This window comes from Borostomias antarcticus (genome assembly GCF_949987555.1).
Source record: "Borostomias antarcticus genome assembly, chromosome: 24".
Lineage (NCBI taxonomy): Eukaryota > Metazoa > Chordata > Actinopteri > Stomiiformes > Stomiidae > Borostomias > Borostomias antarcticus.
Window position 1 is genome coordinate 14,707,631 of NC_140257.1, and position 20,526 is coordinate 14,728,156.

At 49.1% G+C, this 20,526-nt stretch overlaps 1 protein-coding gene across 1 annotated transcript; it reads right to left on the reverse strand.

Annotated features, from left to right (window-relative positions):
- Positions 1–10,318: 10,318 nt before the first annotated feature.
- cUnh5orf22 (chromosome Un C5orf22 homolog) lies at positions 10,319–20,019 on the reverse strand. Its single transcript, XM_084458477.1, has 9 exons — positions 19,885–20,019; positions 18,404–18,549; positions 17,633–17,782; positions 16,871–17,363; positions 16,213–16,275; positions 15,591–15,712; positions 14,549–14,615; positions 13,670–13,809; positions 10,319–10,698 (listed from the first exon to the last, which is right to left on the reverse strand). The coding sequence occupies exons 1-9, from the start codon at positions 19,951–19,953 to the stop codon at positions 10,491–10,493; spliced, it is 1,458 nt and encodes a 485-aa protein (XP_084314603.1). The 5' UTR covers positions 19,954–20,019; the 3' UTR covers positions 10,319–10,490.
- Positions 20,020–20,526: the final 507 nt, after the last annotated feature.

The window sequence follows — 20,526 nt, forward strand, 5'->3', positions numbered from 1 at the left end:
TAATTGCATTTAACGTAGGAAGAGCCAATGTACTACTACTTGCCAGAACTCACAAGTGCATCTTCTTTCTAAAACAAGTCTACCAACCTGTCCGATAATAACCGAGACATGTAAACACTTGTGTTCATAACGCTTTAAATGCCAGAAATGTAAATAAATTGCTTTCCTAGCTGTAACCATATACTGTACTTTAATCTAGTCTATAGATAATGAATGGTTGTTCACAACACTGTATTGTTGGTCTATTATTCCCAAACCAGCCATGTGTTTTGTTGTGTTTAAAGGTCCCTTATTATGAAAAACTCACTTCAGTGCTTGTGCACGTACATTTGGGCCTATACTAACACACTGTGAAATAAGAACACCAAGTCAGTTTATTGTTGGCAGACAAATTCTGAAAACTTGATTCAACCAACCAATTCAGCCAATCAGATTTGACCTCAGAAGGGCACTCATTAGAATTATACCGCCACCCCATCTTAAAATAAAAGTTGAATTTATCATGGCTTTGTGACTGCGTCAATAAACACTTGAAAACTCTTTCTTAGTAGAGAGCTTGAAACTAGGAGGACCTCAGGGTTCTAGACGTCACACGAACTTGAATCAGTTCAGCCAGATATATTTTATAAACACTTGAAAACCACATGTAATATTTTGTACGTCAATCGGCACAGGTCCGTGTCTTTAACTAATTCCATTGTTTTGATTTTTCTATGATAAAGGGGAATTAAAAACTAGACAATGGGAGGCACTCAAATGACAGAACACATGTATACCATGCCATTCCAGTCTAAGAGTGAACAATTATCAAAACCCGAGAGGCTATGTGGATTCTCTCCCTCCCGTTACACTAAATTTACAGAATACGCTCAATCTGAGACGGTTCAGGTTTCAGCGAGCATGGGCAGGGTCATGCACACAGCTCAGGTCCCTGGACTGGAGGTAGTTGGTCCACCCAGGGGTGGTGGCGGGAATTACACCAACGGTACAGCTTGGTAAACCGTCTTAAGAGGATTTACCAGGCTGTACCGTTGGTGTAATACCCGCCACCACCCCTGGGCGGACCAACTACCTCCAGTCCAGGGAACCGAGCAGTGTGCATGACCCTGCCCCCGCTCGCTATTGTGTCTCAACTCCTCCCCCTATTCTACCCATGATCTATTGTGTCATGTGGAAGCAGTACAAGGAGGAATCCTGGGGACGGTTAACCAGGCCGGCCTGCTACCAGGCCCCACCGTTGGTGTAATTCCAGCCACCAACCCTGGGCGGACCCTGCCCCCGCTGGCTGAAACCTGAACCATCTCAGATTGAAGGTTGAAAAGGACTTTGAAGAGAGAGTTTATATTTTTATTTCTTTGTTTATTGACGCAGTCACAAAGCCATGATAAAATAAACCCACCCATGATCTATTGTGAAGTCTGGACCCAACTGTTCTCTCAAATTTTAGGCCCATCTGTCTTTTTTATCCAAAGTACTGTAAAAGATTGTTTCCATTCAGTTGCACTCTTTTTTAGCGATGAATGATGAATGATGTGTATGAGAAGTTCCAGATGCAGTGAGAGTTTGTTTTCCAGCAGCCACTCCCTTACATTTTCAAGCTCTCTACTAACATACAATTTTTTTATTTTTTTATTAATAAACAATATTTTGTATGTGAATCGGCACAGGTCCATGTCTTTAATCAATTCCATCAATTCAATAATGTTGAATGCAGAGTGCATGGTATGAATAGCATTCTTACATTCTTCCTTCGGTATGAATAGCATTCTTTCGTTTTTATCACCGAAAAAACTAAAAACGAGGCGTTCAAGTAAGATGTGTTCTCACAATAGAAACTTGAATAGAAAATCTCACAATAGAAAATTTGCAACACAAAGAACGACTGAAATAATGCCTCCCACATTCTCTCCTAGGCTACTGCATACTGTAGCACCAGAATAGCAATTCAGGCACTGACTATGACCGTCCAATTAGTAACACTATTGACAATATGCTAATTGAAGGAAGGCTTATAAGTCTCCCTCTCGTGTGGCTGTGGAGGGACAGCTCACTGCACATTAAAACAACATACGGTATCATGCAAGTTCTAGGCTATGATACATTGTCGGCAAGTTCTAGACATAATGATACATGGTCATAATAGACATTAATAAATACACTATATACAGATGGCAAATATAACTGTACACTATGGACATAATAGTAACATGGTATATTAATACGCTTTCTTTAATGGATGTGACTTCATGTGTGCGGGCGTGTCTTCTAAAATCAATGATCATGTCTTTAGTCTTGGATATGTTTAATTGAAGATGGGACTCCTCACACCACTTGACAAAGTCGTCGATGACCGGGCCGTGGCTGGTCTCATTATCCTGGACCTGGCTAACAATGACAGAGGCGTCTGCATACTTTGAGATGGTTCTATTCTCACACCCGCTCCGACATGTTTGTGTAGAGGATAAATAACACGGGTGAACACACATCCTTGTGGGGAGCCAATAAAGGGTGAACACACACACATCCTTGTGGGGAGCCAATAAAGGGTGAACACACACATCCTTGTGGGGAGCCAATAACGGGCGAACCAGAGAGACCAGCTTTAGACCAGTAACAAGAACCTGACCCAGAGAGAGAGACCAGCTAGAGACCAGTAACAAGAACCTGACCAGAGAAACACCAGCTAGAGACCAGTAACAAGAGCCTGACCAGAGAGAGAGACCAGCTAGAGACCAGTAACAAGAACCTGACCAGAGAGAGAGACCAGCTAGAGACCAGTAACAAGAACCTGACCAGAGAAACACCAGCTAGAGACCAGTAACAAGAGCCTGACCAGAGAGAGAGACCAGCTAGAGACCAGTAACAAGAACCTGACCAGAGAAACACCAGCTAGAGACCAGTAACAAGAGCCTGACCAGAGAGAGAGACCAGCTAGAGACCAGTAACAAGAACCTGACCAGAGAGAGAGACCAGCTAGAGACCAGTAACAAGAGCCTGACCAGAGAGAGAGACCAGCTAGAGACCAGTAACAAGAACCTGACCAGAGAGAGAGACCAGCTAGAGACCAGTAACAAGAACCTGACCAGAGAGAGAGACCAGCTACAGACCAGTAACAAGAACCTGACCAGAGAAACACCAGCTAGAGACCAGTAACAAGAACCTGACCAGAGAGAGAGACCAGCTAGAGACCAGTAACAAGAGCCTGACCAGAGAGAGAGACCAGCTACAGACCACTTTAAACACCCTGATGAAAGAGAGAGAGATGGCCTTTCATGAGACTTTCTTCATCACGATCCGGTATCGTTTCTGTGAGGACGTTGCTGTAAGCATGCAAGGCAGCAAGAGTAGAGGGCCAGGAACTGACATGTCTCTGCTTCACATCCCAATTTGCTGAGGGACAGATTGTGGGTTCTGGCTGCAAGTCAACCAGCTGTGTATGTGTTTTCTGTGTATGATCTGTATGCTTTTCAATCAACTTACCTCATAAAATAAGGTTGATAAAATCAGATACACAAAGATTTAAATGAAATGAGTAGTTCAGAAGTTTGGACACAGCCTCATTTACGACCCATAATGTTGTTGATTGATGGAGAACATTTTCAACTGATTCCATGCTGCCTCTCGTTCCGGCGTTAGCAGCATGCCAATGCTAGCGCAATCAAACTAAATTATACATATTGTTATATTGTTACAGAATTATTCATAATTATATCATGAAGTATGCAAAGGTGGTTTTAGCTTGTATGGTGCCCCGGGCATAATTAACCCCACTCATCCATGCTTCAATCTTCTTAATTTATACAACCCCCCCATCTTTGAATCGTGGAATTAATACCTCAACACCACACATCCACAGTCAGTGTTAGCGTGGTGCAGAGAGAGGCGCGTACTAGCGTCTCTCTCCCTGCACCCAGCTCGCCACCAGTCCCCCAAGAAACCGGCAGAAAACCGGCCTCGTGTTTTGGATCTGCTCCAAAATGGAAGCAGCTCCAAAAATGCTATACACCTAAACCAAGTTTCATGAAAATCGGTGTGGTAATTTTTGCGTAGTCCTGCTAACGAACGAACGAACAAACAAAACAACACACCAAAAACGTTAGAGAAATAACATTAAGGCCCTGTTCCATTTAGGATTAAGGTGGGCCAGGGCCCTAATATTGTGCATGTTGGCTCATATCACTGGAATGGCTATGACACACTAAATAGAACCAGACTATAATTAGTCAATCAATTAATCAATTACACCTGTTTACCCTGCTTTGACATCAAAATGGCTGCTGTGAAAAGGGCCTATTCCTCAGTCTTCCTTCGATCTCTGCGCACAGCTCTACATAAGTGCTATTGCAGAAGCTCTTGTGTCTTTCCTCACTCCTGTCCAATCCATCACCATTCAGTTAACCTACACGTGAAAAAACAGCAACTTTAAAGCTGCAGTAGTATGTACGATTTCCGTAAGGTTTTAAACATTGAGATATTGCTCTGTGTTGAAGGGGTATTTTAATCCGGTTTTCCACCTCTCGGCGGTCAGCGACAAAATGATTTGCCCAGGGCTGCTGCTCTGACTACGGACAACCTGCAGCTGGCATTTGGTGAGGAAATTATACTGCTCATTTCTCAGTTGTTAATATCCTCCAGGCTCTGGCCTTGGTGAGAGAGAGAGAGAGAGAGAGAGAGAGAGAGAGAGAGAGAGAGATAATTTCCTATCCCTTTTCCAAACGCCAACTATACCAGAGAGAAAGTGCAACTGCAACATGGCTCAGTGATGTTCTCATACATAATACTGTGCATTGTTGTCCACCACACAATGAAATGGGAGTGAAGGTGCCATTCAACAACTATGCTGGAATGTCTTTACCCATACATACTCTGGCTGGCCTTGGTGTGGGCTTTTCCTGCAGAGGCAGTGGTTGTACTCGAATAATCCCCACTGTACATAATAGGCTGTACATCGTTGTCCTCCACACAATGAAATCGGAGGGGTGGCTATTAAAACGTTGCTTGTTTGTTCGATCTATGATATGTTCCAGAGACCACCACTAGGAGTGCTAACTACAGTTAATTTTTTCCTATTGCCAATACATTTTTAGGAATTGTTTTATAATATTGGATACATTAGAGTAGAGAAGTGGATACATTAGGGTAGAGTGGAGTAGTGGTAGTTTTGGGCTAGGCCATCTAGTGTCCAACCGTCCAAATTGTGGTCACGTCGAAAGGGAGGGTTCTGTAGGTGTTCCTCTGACATCCGAGTGCCTAAGGAGAAGCGCAAACCACCATGGGACCTTAAATCGGACAAAATATGTACGGTAGTCAACGGCAAGAGACAAATAATTTCTTGATCCCGTTTGAGTTGTGCCATGGTCATACAAGTTTGTCAATTTAAAACATTGCTAAATTAACATGTATACGTATACTGCATAATAAAACAAGCCCCTAGGGTCTAGACAATCAAAAGAGTTTTAAAGAACCCTGGCCGATGAGCCCACTGCGCATTCATAGCAGATGGTCATACAAACTGGATAAGCAATGATGTGTCATGCAGTTAGTTTCAGCTCTAAATATTGGTTATAGTTCACAGAGTGTGGATGTCTCTCAATATCCATATGGCCGTGTTCCCATGCGCAGAGTTTGTTTCCCAAGCGCGTCCTCAGCCCATGCAGTACTTGACCGTGAGTGCGGGACTGACTGCAGTATACAGTAGCTACAGTATAGCTAAACTGATTACATTTAAAGAAGCGATATTTGTTTAATGCACTTGTGCTTGGCTGTACGGGATGTGAATGGGATGTCACGAAACTGTAGCTATAGCTGCTTATAAAGAGCAACAGTGATGCATGTGAGCAGTTGTTTTTGAACTTTCTACATCGTTTTGCCTACGAGCCAATAGGCTTTTGCAATGCTCTGCTCAGAACAACCAACAACCAACCTTGAAGGCAGCAGTAGTACCATTATGATGTCATAGATATAGATATATTTAGTGACTATTATGTCATCATAACAACGGAATTCTGTTATACCTTGGGAACATTCTGAGGAACTCACAACTTAACGATTTCTTCAGAGTGAAGCAGCTTCTTATTGTTTTAGCAATAGTCTTCATGCAGAATGGATTTTCGAATATTGAAGTGTCTCTTTACAGTGGCTCTGTTGATAGCACCTGCAATGCGCAAGCCTCCAGACCCTGAGAGTTTTACGAACAGCGTTTCAACTGTGGGACCTGAGCAGTTGTCTGCCACCCTGGACAGCTTCAGACTACAATCACCTAACATCTCACTCTCTGACAACGTATGCGATGCGACAAAGACAACGGAAATGGCGCCAAATGCCCAGCTACAGCCACAAGATGCTCTCGATACCCTCAGCCCACCTGAGGACATCACCCAACTTGAGGACATCACCCAACCTGAGGACATCACCCAACTTGAGGACATCACCCAACCTGGGGACGTCACCCAACCTGGGGACGTCACCCAACCTGGGGACATCACCCAAACTGAAAACACCACCCAACTTGAGAACGTCACCCAACTTGAGAACGTCACCCAACTTGACGACATCACCCAACCTGAGAACATCACCGAACATGAGAGCCTCACCCGTTCCGATCAAGGCACCGTGGTGAAGATGGAGGTGGTTGTAAAAGATGTGGACACCGAGTCTGGCTTCAGCTTCAGAACCAGAACCAGAACCAGAACCAGACTCAGGGATGGTGAAGTGAAGAGGGGGACCACCTCCAAGGAGCTCGTTATGCGTCTGGCGCAGTGGGCCAGTTCTCTGGAGCAGAAACTCTACAGAAACTCCGGCTGCCATGCAGAGATCCTGTTAGGGTTCTACAGCACACTGTCAGGGTTCTTCAGCGTCCTGTCAGGACTGAGATGGCTTCGCCGAATGATTAACAAGGGAACGGTCAAGGTAGGCGTGGTATCAAGCAGGGAAACCCGAGGGTCAGATGAAGGTCATAGAAATGAACTCGCATTCTCATTGTTACAAAAATCTGTCCTGATGAAGGTAGAAACCGAAACGTTGACTGATTAAAAGCAGAGAAAAAGTGTGTGCGGGAGTCCACACTTTTAAAGCACCACAAGTGTGAGAGTGTGCATGTTGGCATTTTAACTTGGGTCATAGAAATCAGACATGGTGGACTTGCCCGGTGTTTATGCTCTGTTTTTTTTTCTTCCTCTTCCTCAGCGAATGAGGAAAGAAAGAAAGGAGGAAAAAAGGAGGAGGAAGACAGCCCTCTTCAGGGAGGAAGACAGCCCTGAAGAGAGCGTTCGCTCGTCCTCCGCCCAGCCAGTCCACCAGGAGCCCGGCCACGGAGGCGGAACCAGATGCGGTCGGCGCGGAGGAAGGGGGCGGGGCTACCGCCGGCGATAAACGCCATCACCGTTTGGTGTGAAGGAATTTAAATAAACCTTCAGCTTTTGCAAATAAAAAAAATAAAAAACCCAAAGATTTTTTCAATTTTATTACATTTAGAGTGACATGTGAATGATTGTGATTCTGTGAGTGATTCTGTTAGTAAGTGTAAGAAAAAGACAGAACCTGAGGAGTGGTCCACCTGCAGTATATCTCCTAATGGCCGACCCTATAGTCAAAGCCCTTCTCTACTTTTAAGAGTGGTGCACCGCCCACTGCCAGTACAAATCCCTCTTCGTGAGCGCTTTCGGTGAATAGCGTTAAGCTCTGTGCTCCGGGACCTGTGGGGGCTTTTCAGCTGCTGCTGCTGCTGCCGAAAGTACTTCTAATTGGCATCACTGTGTGATCCTGTGGTAGGCTGAGTTACCTGGGGCGATGCAGTCATCCGTGAGAGTGAGGGCACTGCAGACCTAAAACTCCAAAATGGTTGACCACAACCACCCATACTTGACTTAAGGGGACTTTATGTTTTTGTAAGCGCATTTGGAAAGAAAGACACCGCGCACTCAGGTCTAGATACGAAAAAACGATTTAAAAGGACAACGTTTCGGCCGTAGCCTTCATCACAGTCTTGTAACAAGCATGGAGAGACGCGCCTTATATAGGCTACACCCAAGGGTGACAGAGAACACCTGGTGCTAATCAGCGTGACGTCAGGTCTAATTGGAGCATACTGTACACAGTAGGTCTTAGCACTCAATAGTTATGTTACATACAACACCCAGTGATCATAGTCAACAGCAAGGACCAATATACAATTATCTCTTATAAGTATCTATATCTCAGTAACAGTACATTACAATTAGTCTGTATTCTCAATCACTAGAGACAAGATGTAGGGAGTAGGAACAGACATTTAGCTACTGCAGATAGTCAAAAAGAGAGATACATGATGCAAGCTGTATCTACACAACAATATATACAATATATACAAATCAAGGGTGAAATTTGTATATATACGTATTGTAAGCACATTTAACAACACCCAGAGGCAGTCAGTGTTATGGAAAGTGATGTTAATATCTACTTAATAATGTGGTGGGATGGAATCCCAAAGAAAAGGCCTTTGCCGACGGTGAGGAATTAGCTAGCAAGATCATAGGTCAAGATCACCCCCCCCCCCCCCTCGCAGAGCCTCTGGTATTATCAAGGACCTGCACCCCCCCCCCCCCCCCCCCACTATCTGTAATCCCTCCTCCCATCTGGGAAGAGGTGCAGTACAGGAGCATCCCTGCCAAAACAAGCAGAACGCTAAACAGCCTCAGGATCATAAACAGACTATGACTCCCGCCAACAAACATGCCCACCATCATTCTTTTTTATCACTGAGTGACTGATTTTATGGTCTTATGTTTTTAAATAGCTTAGGGACTTTTTAGATACTTATGAGTAGATAGTTGTATATTTATTGTTGCACTGCTCTGGGTGGGAACAGTGTTTTGTATGTAAGCAAGTACACTAAGAATGACACATGAAGCTTGAAGAAGAATTGAAATAGACTGCATTGCAGCATGGCTGCTCCCCTGGCACCTCCACCAGTCGCCTTACCTACAACACAGCTGAGAGCCGCAACCCACCGGCCATGTCTGGGATCTTCCCCCTGCTGGACCTGTCTTCCCTCCAAACACAGAGCCAGCAGGAGCCATGAACATCTCACCACACACTGAGCCATGAACATCCCACCACACACTGAGCCATGAACATCCCACCACACACTGAGCCAGTAACATCCCACCACACACTGAGCCAGTAACATCCCACCACACACTGAGCCAGCAACATCCCACCACACACTGAGCCATGAACATCCCACCACACACTGAGCCATGAACATCCCACCACACACTGAGCCATGAACATCCCACCACACACTGAGCCAGCAACATCCCACCACACACTGAGCCATGAACATCCCACCACACACTGAGCCATGAACATCCCACCACACACTGAGCCATGAACATCTCACCACACACTGAGCCAGCAACATCCCACCACACACTGAGCCATGAACATCCCACCACACACTGAGCCATGAACATCTCACCACACACTGAGCCAGCAACATCCCACCACACACTGAGCCAGCAACATCACCACACACTGAGCCATGAACATCCCACCACACACTGAGCCATGAACATCCCACCACACACTGAGCCATGAACATCCCACCACACACTGAGCCAGTAACATCCCACCACACACTGAGCCATGAACATCCCACCACACACTGAGCCATGAACATCCCACCACACACTGAGCCATGAACATCCCACCACACACTGAGCCATGAACATCCCACCACACACTGAGCCATGAACATCCCACCACACACTGAGCCATGAACATCCCACCACACACTGAGCCATGAACATCCCACCACACACTGAGCCAGCAACATCGGCTCGTGGATCCACCCCATAATTCGGGTCCAAAATGTAATGGGTTCTAATGCTGCGTTCACACCGGGCGCAGCGAGAAAATTTGCGCCGCCCAGTTCGCCACAATCTCGCCGCGGGATCCAATGGGTTGCAGCGCGAATCTGCCGCAGAAAGTAACAAAAAAATCCTGGCCCGCCACCCAGTACGCGCGAATTGTATTGACTTTCTATGTAAACACGCCGCGCGGCCGGAGAAAAAAATCACGCCCGGTGTGAACACAGCATAAGGTGGCCCATGCTACCCCCCCCTTTCACGAGTTTGATGAAAATCGGTGCAGTAGGTTTTGTGTAATCCTGCTGACAAGAGGTACGGACGGACGGAACCACGGAAAACATGACCTCTGACCCTGCGCTGCCGCTGGGGCGGAGGTAATAAAGATCTGAGTCTGAAGGAGGAACAATGAAGAGCGACACAGAGTGAGAGGATCTGTTTACGTTGGCAGTTTATTTCTTTGACAGGGATTTACAGTAGTATCGGGCAAGTTAGTTACAGTAAGATCACATTCTTATTTACAATAACAGCCTGGTTAGAGGTAAAAGGCCTCCTGTAGGGGCGTGGGTTCGGATGAAACTAAACTAAAATCCAGAAAGCACTGTACGTGTGTGTGTGTGTGTGTGTGTGTGTGTGTGTGTGTCAGGAGGCTTGGGGTAGGGGTAGTTCTGGGCCGGGGGTACTCGTGGCGCTGCTGCTGGAGGCCTTGGGGGCAGCGTCCTCCAGGTCCACCTGGGTCTCATAGTCCTTGTGGACCAGCAGAGGTCCGTAGAGACCCTCCAGGACGTCCAGAACCCGGGCCTGGATGGAGTCCACCTGCTCCGCCGGACAGTACTCGTCCAGGCTGGACCTGCGAGCCACACGGCTGGGTTCAACAGGAGCCGCGAGCCACAGCGCGGTACAGTATGCGGTCATACCTTGATGACCGTAGAAAATAAAACAGACTCGGCAGTTTCAATGTATTCTAGGGCTCAAACCCGACGAGTCGAATCCGATTCACCTGTTCAAACCAGAGATTCGACGATTCGTTCCTTTTTTCTCTCTCATATGTTTAGGCTGAAGGGATAGGTGTCAAACTTTAAACTCAAACGCAGGCAGCACAATAAAAGACACCTATTTTTCTTGTGAAACATGAATCATATAGCACATGGGTTCCCCAACTCCATCAATGTGGGCCTCCCCTCTGAAAACAGTGACACACCCGCGCCCCCACAACCCCCCAAATTTGTCCATTTTGCAAGGCAGCGTTAGCTAGCCCATAACGTTAGACAGCTAAGTTAGCTCGGTGGCACCTGTTGCTAGTTAACGTTATGACGTTTTCACACAGTACATTCATGCCTGCGGGGGGAGGCTCTCTCTCACAAATTTAGTATACATCTCTCCCATTATTTAGTTCGATCTTCTAGCCTTTAAAATCACGTTTCATTCATAAAAAACAGACATTAAAAAAAAAAAAATTCCTTCTTTTTTTTCTAACCATCCCCTGAATTTCTTTGGGGCCCCCCAGGGGAGGCCCGCCTCACAGTTTGGGAATGCCTGATATAGCACATATTGTCAATCAACTTCAGATGCCCCCATATTTTTACGCAGTGTTTCCCATAGCCTACGTTACGGTTGGGCGATTTGACGACAGTCTCCTCAACTGCGCATTTCAAAGCGTGCGTGAACAGGCTCGTGCGTTGGGCAGCGGTCAACAAGGACATTTCTGTCTGTCGCTAAAGCATTTCCGCGGACGTTAGAGCTCAATCTGTCACTGGGGAAAAAACTATTTTTGTCCCGCGGATATCTTGGTTAATACAAGACGATTGATGTAGAAAAGTAGTTTTGTGTTGTATTCCGTTTGAGATGCACGCTGGAGCATAGTAGGCTAGGCTAGGCTAGAGAGGGCTTCCCTGCCTTCTTCTGTCCAATATATCAGTCAGTGCCTTCAGCACTAGATTATGCTCTTAGTCACTTGTTTTAGAAAGAAGATGCACTTGTGAGTTCTGGCAAGTAGTAGTACATTGGCTCGGTTCCTACGTTAAATGCAATTATTGTTAGTTGCTTTGGATAAAAGCGTCTGCTAAATGACTGTAATGTAATGTAATGTAAGGTAAGTCTCCTTTCACTGCACAGCTCCAGTAACAGCCTGGGTCTAGAGCGAGTGATTGTCCTGTCCTCTATAACAAGGCAGGTGAGTGGTCTGTCCTCTATAACAAGGCAGGTGAGTGGTCTGTCCTCTATAACAAGGCAGGTGAGTGGTCTGTCCTCTATAACAAGGCAGGTGATTGGTCTGTCCTCTATAACAAGGCAGGTGAGTGGTCTGTCCTGTATAACAAGGCAGGTGAGTGGTCTGTCCTCTATAACAAGGCAGGTGAGTGGTCTGTCCTGTATAACAAGGCAGGTGAGTGGTCTGTCCTCTATAACAAGGCAGGTGAGTGGTCTGTCCTCTATAACAAGGCAGGTGATTGGTCTGTCCTCTATAACAAGGCAGGTGAGTGGTCTGTCCTATATAACAAGGCAGGTGAGTGGTCTGTCCTGTATAACAAGGCAGGTGAGTGGTCTGTCCTCTATAACAAGGCAGGTGAGTGGTCTGTCCTCTATAACAAGGCAGGTGATTGGTCTGTCCTCTATAACAAGGCAGGTGATTGGTCTGTCCTCTATAACAAGGCAGGTGAGTGGTCTGTCCTCTATAACAAGGCAGGTGAGTGGTCTGTCCTCTATAACAAGGCAGGTGATTGGTCTGTCCTCTATAACAAGGCAGGTGATTGGTCTGTCCTCTATAACAAGGCAGGTGAGTGGTCTGTCCTGTATAACAAGGCAGGTGAGTGGTCTGTCCTCTATAACAAGGCAGGTGATTGGTCTGTCCTATATAACAAGGCAGGTGATTGGTCTGTCCTATATAACAAGGCCGGTGAGTGGTCTGTCCTCTATAACAAGGCAGGTGATTGGTCTGTCCTCTATAACAAGGCAGGTGAGTGGTCTGTCCTCTATAACAAGGCAGGTGAGTGGTCTGTCCTCTATAACAAGGCAGGTGAGTGGTCTGTCCTCTATAACAAGGCAGGTGAGTGGTCTCAGCCCACCAGCGCATCTCGACAGTGGAAACCGACTGCTCGATTTCAAGAATCTCAGTCTACCTAAAGGGTCTCCGACTGACGATTGGACTCGTCTCCTTTCAGGAGGCGGGTCTAATGGACGCTCTGGTGTCGCAGCCGACGGGGGCCTGCGCTCATTTTTCAAGTTTCCGTGGCCGGCCTGCTGAAAACTGGCGAGGTCAGCCCGGAGGGATTTGAGCGCTGTAAACAACCACAAAAACAAATCGACATGGCAACAACAAACGAGGCAAAGGAGAAAAACGTCTGACCCCCCCCAAAAAATATCGCCTCCGATTTGACATCGGGCTCCAGACACGGGTGACATGGGTGACATGGGTGACATGGGTGACCCCGTCTCTCATAATACACCTCTTAGTTCTTGCTTTTTTTAGATCTGTTATTCATTCACGCTCCTAATCTCCAAATAAGATTAGCCGTCACAGCCCTCCTCAGCGCTCATCCAGAATCGTCCGCCCTCGCCCCCCCGACGGCGCTGAATGAAAACATTTGGATGCAAACGGATGATGGCGTCGGTAAGAGCAAAGCGAGAGACGGTGCCTTGCATAAGAGACGGCTTGTTTAAGGGACCGCCGTTAACGATCGGTCTGTGTCCGATGAATCCAGACCGCCATTACGGTCATATTAACCCGCTGTGTGGTGAATCTGTCTCCTGTGTGTCTCGGTGCTATCCTCCCCCTCCCCGCGTGTATGTGACAGGTGTGTGTGTGTGTGTGTGTGTGGTTCTACCTGGAGACAGTGACGAGCGTGGGCTTGGGCAGGGCCCGGAGAGCGCGCTCCACGGCCAGGATCAGTCTGTCGATCTCCTCCTCGGAGCTGACGTGATGGGGCAGCTCGGAGTAGTCGCAGGTCAGGCCTGCCTGGTGCACCTAGGGGGGGCGGGGGTCAGAGCGCACGCTGTTAGGGGGGCGGGGGTCAGAGCGCACGCTGTTAGGGGGGGGGGGGGGGGGGGGGGTCAGCCAATGACATGAGATGGAGGTTGGAGGGACGGAGGAGGGAAGGAGGGAGGGAGAGAGAGAAGGGTGGAGGGAGGGAGGGGAGAGGTTGGAGGGAGGGAGGTTGGAGGGAGGGAGGAGAGGGGAGGGGGGAGGTTGGAGGGAGGGAGGAGAGGGGAGGGGAGAGGGAGGGAGGAGAGGGGAGAGGGAGGAGGTTGGAGGGAGAGAGGAGGGGGGAGGGAGGAGAGAGGAGAGGGAGGGAGAGAGGAGGAGGGAGGAGAGGGGAGAGGGAGGGAGGGGGGAGGTTGGAGGGAGAGAGAAGGAGGGAGGAGAGGGGAGGGGGGAGGAAGGAGAGAGGGAGGGAGGGAGGAGAGGGAGGGAGGGGAGAGGGAGGTTTGAGGGAGAGAGAAGAGGAGGGAGGGAGGAGAGAGGGAAGTTGGAGAGAGGAGGGAGGGAGAGAGAGAGAGAGAGGTGGGCTGAGGCGAGGTGGAGCGCTAACAAATCCTTTTAGCCGCTAAATGGCAGCGTAGCATTGTTAACAGGAAGCCGTGTTCGGCTGGGGGACCATTATCAGCATTAGTCCTGCATTAGCTCTCTCCTCACTCCCTCTCCTCTCTACACTGAACAGCAGGTGAATCACCAGAGATGGGAACATCCAGGTTCATGTTGTTACCATTTCATAGTCGGGGGACGGCGCTCTACTCTTCAGGCTGGTGACCAGTTGGACCAAAGAGCTCATTCTGAAACGGGAGAAACATCGAGGCACATTAGGAAGAAAGCAGGTTCGGTATATTCAATATTATTGGCTGCTAGGACAGGATGTGCGTACATAACGGCGCCCGGTTTCTCCGGGTGCTGTGGACACGCGTCGTGTTCAGACGGAGGACAGAGATGTGTCATGGTGGGGGGGGGTTAAGCTCAGGAGAAGAGGAGGGGGGGGAGGTTCTTAGCTAGGGGATGGTAAACGGTAAATGGACTGCGCTTATATAGCGCCTTTATCCGAAGCGCTTTACAATGGCCTCTCATTCACCCATTCACACACACACACACACACACACACACACACACACACACACACACTCACACTCACACTCACACTCACACTCACACTCACACACACACAGACACACCGATGGCGGCAGCTGCCATGCAAGGTGTTAGCCTGCTCATTGGGAGCAATTTGGGGTTAGGTGTCTTGCCCAAGGGCACTTCGACATGTGGACAGGAGGAGCAGGGATTCGAACCACCGACCCTACGATCACTGGACGACCCGCTCTACCAACTGAGCCATATCCACCCCGGTGAGGAGGAGCAGGAGGAGGGGGAGGTTCTTACCCAGGGTTGGAGGAGGAGGAGGAGGTTCTTACCCAGGGTTGGAGGAGGAGGAGGAGGAGGGGGAGGTTCTTACCCAGGGTTGGAGGAGGAGGAGGAGGAGGGGGAGGTTCTTACCCAGGGTTGGAGGAGGAGGAGGGGGAGGAGGAGGAGGAGGGGAAGGTTCTTACCCAGGGTTGGAGGAGGAGGAGGAGGAGGGGGAGGTTCTCACCCAGGGTTGGAGGAGGAGGAGGAGGAGGTTCTTACCCAGGGTTGGAGGAGGAGGAGGAGGAGGTTCTTACCCAGGGTTGGAGGAGGAGGAGGAGGAGGTTCTTACCCAGGGTTGGAGGAGGAGGAGGAGGAGGTTCTCACCCAGGGTTGGAGGAGGAGGAGGAGGTTCTTACCCAGGGTTGGAGGCCCAGCGCTGAACCGTCTCATGTCCATCGTCCTCCAGCAGGTCTGCAAACGCAGCCTCAAGATCCTCCAGCTGTCGGATACGATGCTCCACACACACACTCAGCTCCTCCTGAACACACACACACACACACACGCTCAGCTCCTCCTGAACACACACACACACACACACACACGCTCAGCTCCTCCTGAACACACACACACACACACACGCTCAGCTCCTCCTGAACACACACACACACACACGCTAAGCTCCTCCTGAACACACACACACACTCACTCAGCTCCTCCTGAACACACACACACACACACACACACTCAGCTCCTCCTGAACACACACACACACGCTCAGCTCCTCCTGAACACACACACACGCGTTCAGCTCCTCCTGAACACACCCCAACCGCAACCCTAACACTACACACACACACACACACACACATGCACGCAGATTCGATAACACACTCATTTGCACTACTATACACACATCACATTACACATACAAACATACACATGGATGCAGAGAACGAACATTCACGCACACACACACACACACACACACACACACACACGCACACACTATGAATCCATAGATGGAACGTGTGGTCTCACCTCATCTGTGTCGTCACTGGGTCTTGTGAAGCTGTACATCTCCTGCAGGAGCGAGTACTCCTCCTAGGACCAACAAGACGTCACATCTTCCACTACTAACTGGTTCTAAACTGGTTCTAAACTGGTTCTAAACTGGTTATAAACTGGTTATAAACTGGTTATAAACTGATAAAAGGATACAGCAGTAGTACTACTTCATTAAACCCTGAAAGGGGAATTGCACAGTACTCTTCTTAGGATTAAAAAATAAGGATGTCAAATGCCTCACTGGTGGCAAACGGAAATGAAGAATACGACTCTGCTGAAGACATCTGCAACCCCCACAACATCATCTACAGAGCTCGTCAGCGTCATCATGCACACACACACACACACACACACACGCACACACGCACACACACACACACACTCGCTCGCCCACACACGCTCGCCCGCACACGCTCGCCCGCACACACACGCTCGCACACACACGCTCGCACACACACACACACACACACACACACACACACAGACACACACACGCTCGTCCACACACACATGCCCGCCTGCCCACCCACGCATACACACACACACACACACGTACACACACACACACACACACACACACACACACACACACACACACACACACACACACACACGTAGACCGGGCCCTCACCTGTGTGTACATCTCCTTGAAAGGATTCTTACAGGAGAAGAAGTCCAGGTCTACATCCAGTATGTAAGGATCAGACTCGCTGACGAAAGCCCGTAGTCTCTTGACCACGTAGGCCGTTGACCCCTCGTCGTCGCCACGGCCACCGTCAGTCCTCCTCACACAGGGCTGGCCGCTCGTCTCCTCCTCTGCCGTCTTCCCGCTGCTCCCTGGGGCTCCGCTGCCCCCTGCTGGCTCCCGTGCGTCGGTGCAAGCTCCTCCACTGCCCTCGGACCTGGACGAGCGAGGGGAGCGGTGGGGGGCGTCGCCGGCGGCGCCCCGGTCCTCTGGCCTGGGCTTCTTGGCGGCGGACCTCGCCCCCCCACCGCCGCCCCCCTCCGGCCGGTCCAGGGGGTCGACCCGCACCACGCTCAGCGTCAGGGGCTGGGGGCTCTCCAGCTGGTCCTGGGGAACATACAGGCCGTCACTCAGGAAGTAATCGTCCTTACAGGTCACTCTGACGACGGAGAGAGGGGGGCGGGGAGGGGGGGGGCGAGGGAAGAGAAAGAAGAGAGAGAGAAAAAGAAATGTGATGAGCCTGTGGCCAACGTCATGGAGGGAGTACAGTAAATACAGTAGACGCGCCTTTCTAGTCTCAAACGCACACCGTATCGGCTAGGCTGTATGTTCCGGTTTCCTTCGTTTGACAGGCGGAGTGCAGAGGGGATGAGGGAGGGGGAAATCGCGGCGACACGATTGGCCAGGAGGGGGAGGCGAGAGACCGACCTGATGGTGGTGGTGGAGGAATCTCGGCCGACGGACATGGCGTGCTCTCCTTCCTGGATCTGCTGGGCCCAGTAAGGATGGAGCCAGGCTACGGCCGACACGTGGCCGGCGTACACCATGGGCATGATCCAGTTCTCGATGCTCAGCTCGCTACGGAGGGTCAATCAATCAATCAATCAAAGCTTTATTTGTATAGCGCATTTCATACCCAGAGGCAACACAATGCGCTTTACAGAGAACAAGGGAGGTGGGCATATGACCCACCTCTACATATTCCAGAGGGAAGCAAAAAAAACAGTAATCACCCGGGGGCCAGATAAGCGAGCTGTAAAAATTCTTCCCTGACCCCAGGGTGGGGAGAGGGAGAGAGGAGGTTTAGTCGTTCGTTATCAATTAACATGCGGAGCTGCAGGTTCAGTATAGCCTTGCGAGTGCCTCCTGATCTCGCGGGCTCACGGTGATGTTTCACTCCACTCGTCAGTCTGGCAAAGCTCGATAGAGATCCGTTTGTGGCAGATGGGAAAACGGGATTCGAACCGGCGTCCCTACAATCATTGGACGACTCGCTCGACCACTGAGCCACAGGCGCCTAGTGAGTGTCATCTGTTCTCCCCCAGTTTGGAGGAGGGGCTTTGGAGGGAGGGGCGGGGATTTTGCCAGAACTGCATTTTTTCTAAATCTTTCACAATTTTTCCTAAGTCTAACAGGAAATCACAAACCGCCTACTGCACCTTTAAGATGTAGGCTGCGTTACTACCTTCCCCTCCCCACCTGAGCAGAGCCTGCTTGTCGAACACCGTGTCCGCTGGCATGTTGACTGGGATGAGCAGGTCTGGGTGAGAGTCCAGGTGTACCATCTTGATGTTCTTCATCGGGATGTGCCTCGAGGCGATGGCACGGTAAATGTGCGACACCACCTGAGGAAGACAAGCCAACGTCAGAACGATATACAGTACAGCTAGCTTAGCTACTACTGTTGTTTTGTTGCTATTATCACATCAAAGCCCTAAGTTGTGTGTGAGCCTTGCCTGGCCATCCCGATCACGTGATCTCTCTCCACGATAGAAAAATAAAACGTGAGATCACGTGACCATAATGACGATGCCAGGCTGGTAGATATGTGCTATTTAAGTGCTAAAAAGTGTATTTTATATAATAGGTGGGGGCGGGATGTCAAGCAACCTCGGAGACAAGGCTTTCACCGTTAGAATGAAACATGTCCCCCCAATATTTGAGATCATTCAAATTGCCCCCCCAATATTTAGATTGGGGTATAGTGGCATTCACCATACAGCCATATTATTATGACCATTATATGACCATACAGCCGCGTAGGAAGATGCCCCCCCCCCGAAAACGTCACACACACACACACACACACACACACACACACACACACACACACACACACACACACACACTCAGCTCCTCCTGAACACACACACACACTCAGCTCCTCCTGAACACACACACACACACACACACTCAGCTCCTCCTGAACACACACACACACACACACTCAGCTCCTCCTGAACACACACACACACACACACACACACACTCAGCTCCTCCTGAACACACACACACACACTCAGCTCCTCCTGAATACACACACACACACACACACACACACACTCAGCTCCTCCTGAACACACACACACAGACACACACACACACACACACTCAGCTCCTCCTGAACACACACACACACACACTCAGCTCCTCCTGAACACACACACACACACACAGCTCCTCCTGAACACACACACACACACACACACTCAGCTCCTCCTGAACACACACACACACACACACACACACACACACTCACTCAGCTCCTCCTGAACACACACACACACACACACACACTCACTCAGCTCCTCCTGAACACACACACACACACACACACACACAAACACACACAAACACTCAGCTCCTCCTGAACACAAAACGTTATGTCAATGTAAATGTCCCCCCCCCCCCAAAGTTGGATACAACCCCTCCACTGGTTGCAGACAATGAAGAGCAGACTGAGTGAAAAAAGCTATGGAGAAACAAGGTCCCTGGCAGGGCATAGTAGTACGGTACTCAGTAATGCAGCAAGTTAGCTGCTGTAACTAACTAGTTAGCTAGCTTTTTAACATGGCTGTCATCCAGTTAGTAGCTATAGTAACATGATCAAGTCCATTTCTCAGTCACCTCCTTGGATATGTAGCTAGTTAGCTAACGTTAGCTAGCTCAAGTATACTCACATGGTGGTGGTCTTCCACAATCCACACGGGTAAATCTGAATACACTCTCTTCACAGGTGGGACACTCATTTTTCACGTCCGTTTGCTAAAGACAGTTAGCCAGCTAGCTGAGTGACGCCGGTCCGTAGACCCACGTGTGCTTTCCTATTGGTCGTCTGTAAAGAGTAAGCGCTTGTGATTGGTGGAACTGTGTCCAGCAGTTCTTTCATACCGACTGGAAACACGCAGTTCGAGGAACGGAACTGATGTGTTGGTAAATAGATGAAGCCAAGTTCATACGAGACGCTATAACATGAAATTGCAAATAAAACATGGAAATAATTGATTCCCCGATTAGTCATAACATAGTTTGCCAAAACCACAACACAACTCAAACACTGTCGAGTTCCCTCCAGATTGAAATATTCTTCCAGCAGAGTCTGATCAGCCTCAGGCCTTTACAGTGTTGGGTGAGCAGTTGCACAGTGCAGAGAAGTAGGTTTTCCCTGTTCTGTTTGCTGGCTAGTGTCCCTGCGGGCTGCAGCTCACAGTTCGCATCAGGTAGTCTGTCTTTGAAAGCCAAGGCCCTCTGCCTGTGGCGCTCTCCTTTGTTGAATTATTCCACACCCTATGCCTTCATACTCTTTAAAATTGAAAGGTGCA

Coding starts and splice junctions, on each gene's coding strand:
- cUnh5orf22 (XM_084458477.1), bottom strand. CDS start 19,953: ATGAGTGTCCCACCTGTGAAGAGAGTGTATTCAGATTTACCCGTGTGG. Junction 18,550..19,884: donor TTGTGGAAGACCACCACCAT/GTGAGTATACTT, acceptor TGTCTTCCTCAG/GTGGTGTCGCACATTTACCG. Junction 16,276..16,870: donor TCAAGGAGATGTACACACAG/GTGAGGGCCCGG, acceptor TGTTGGTCCTAG/GAGGAGTACTCGCTCCTGCA.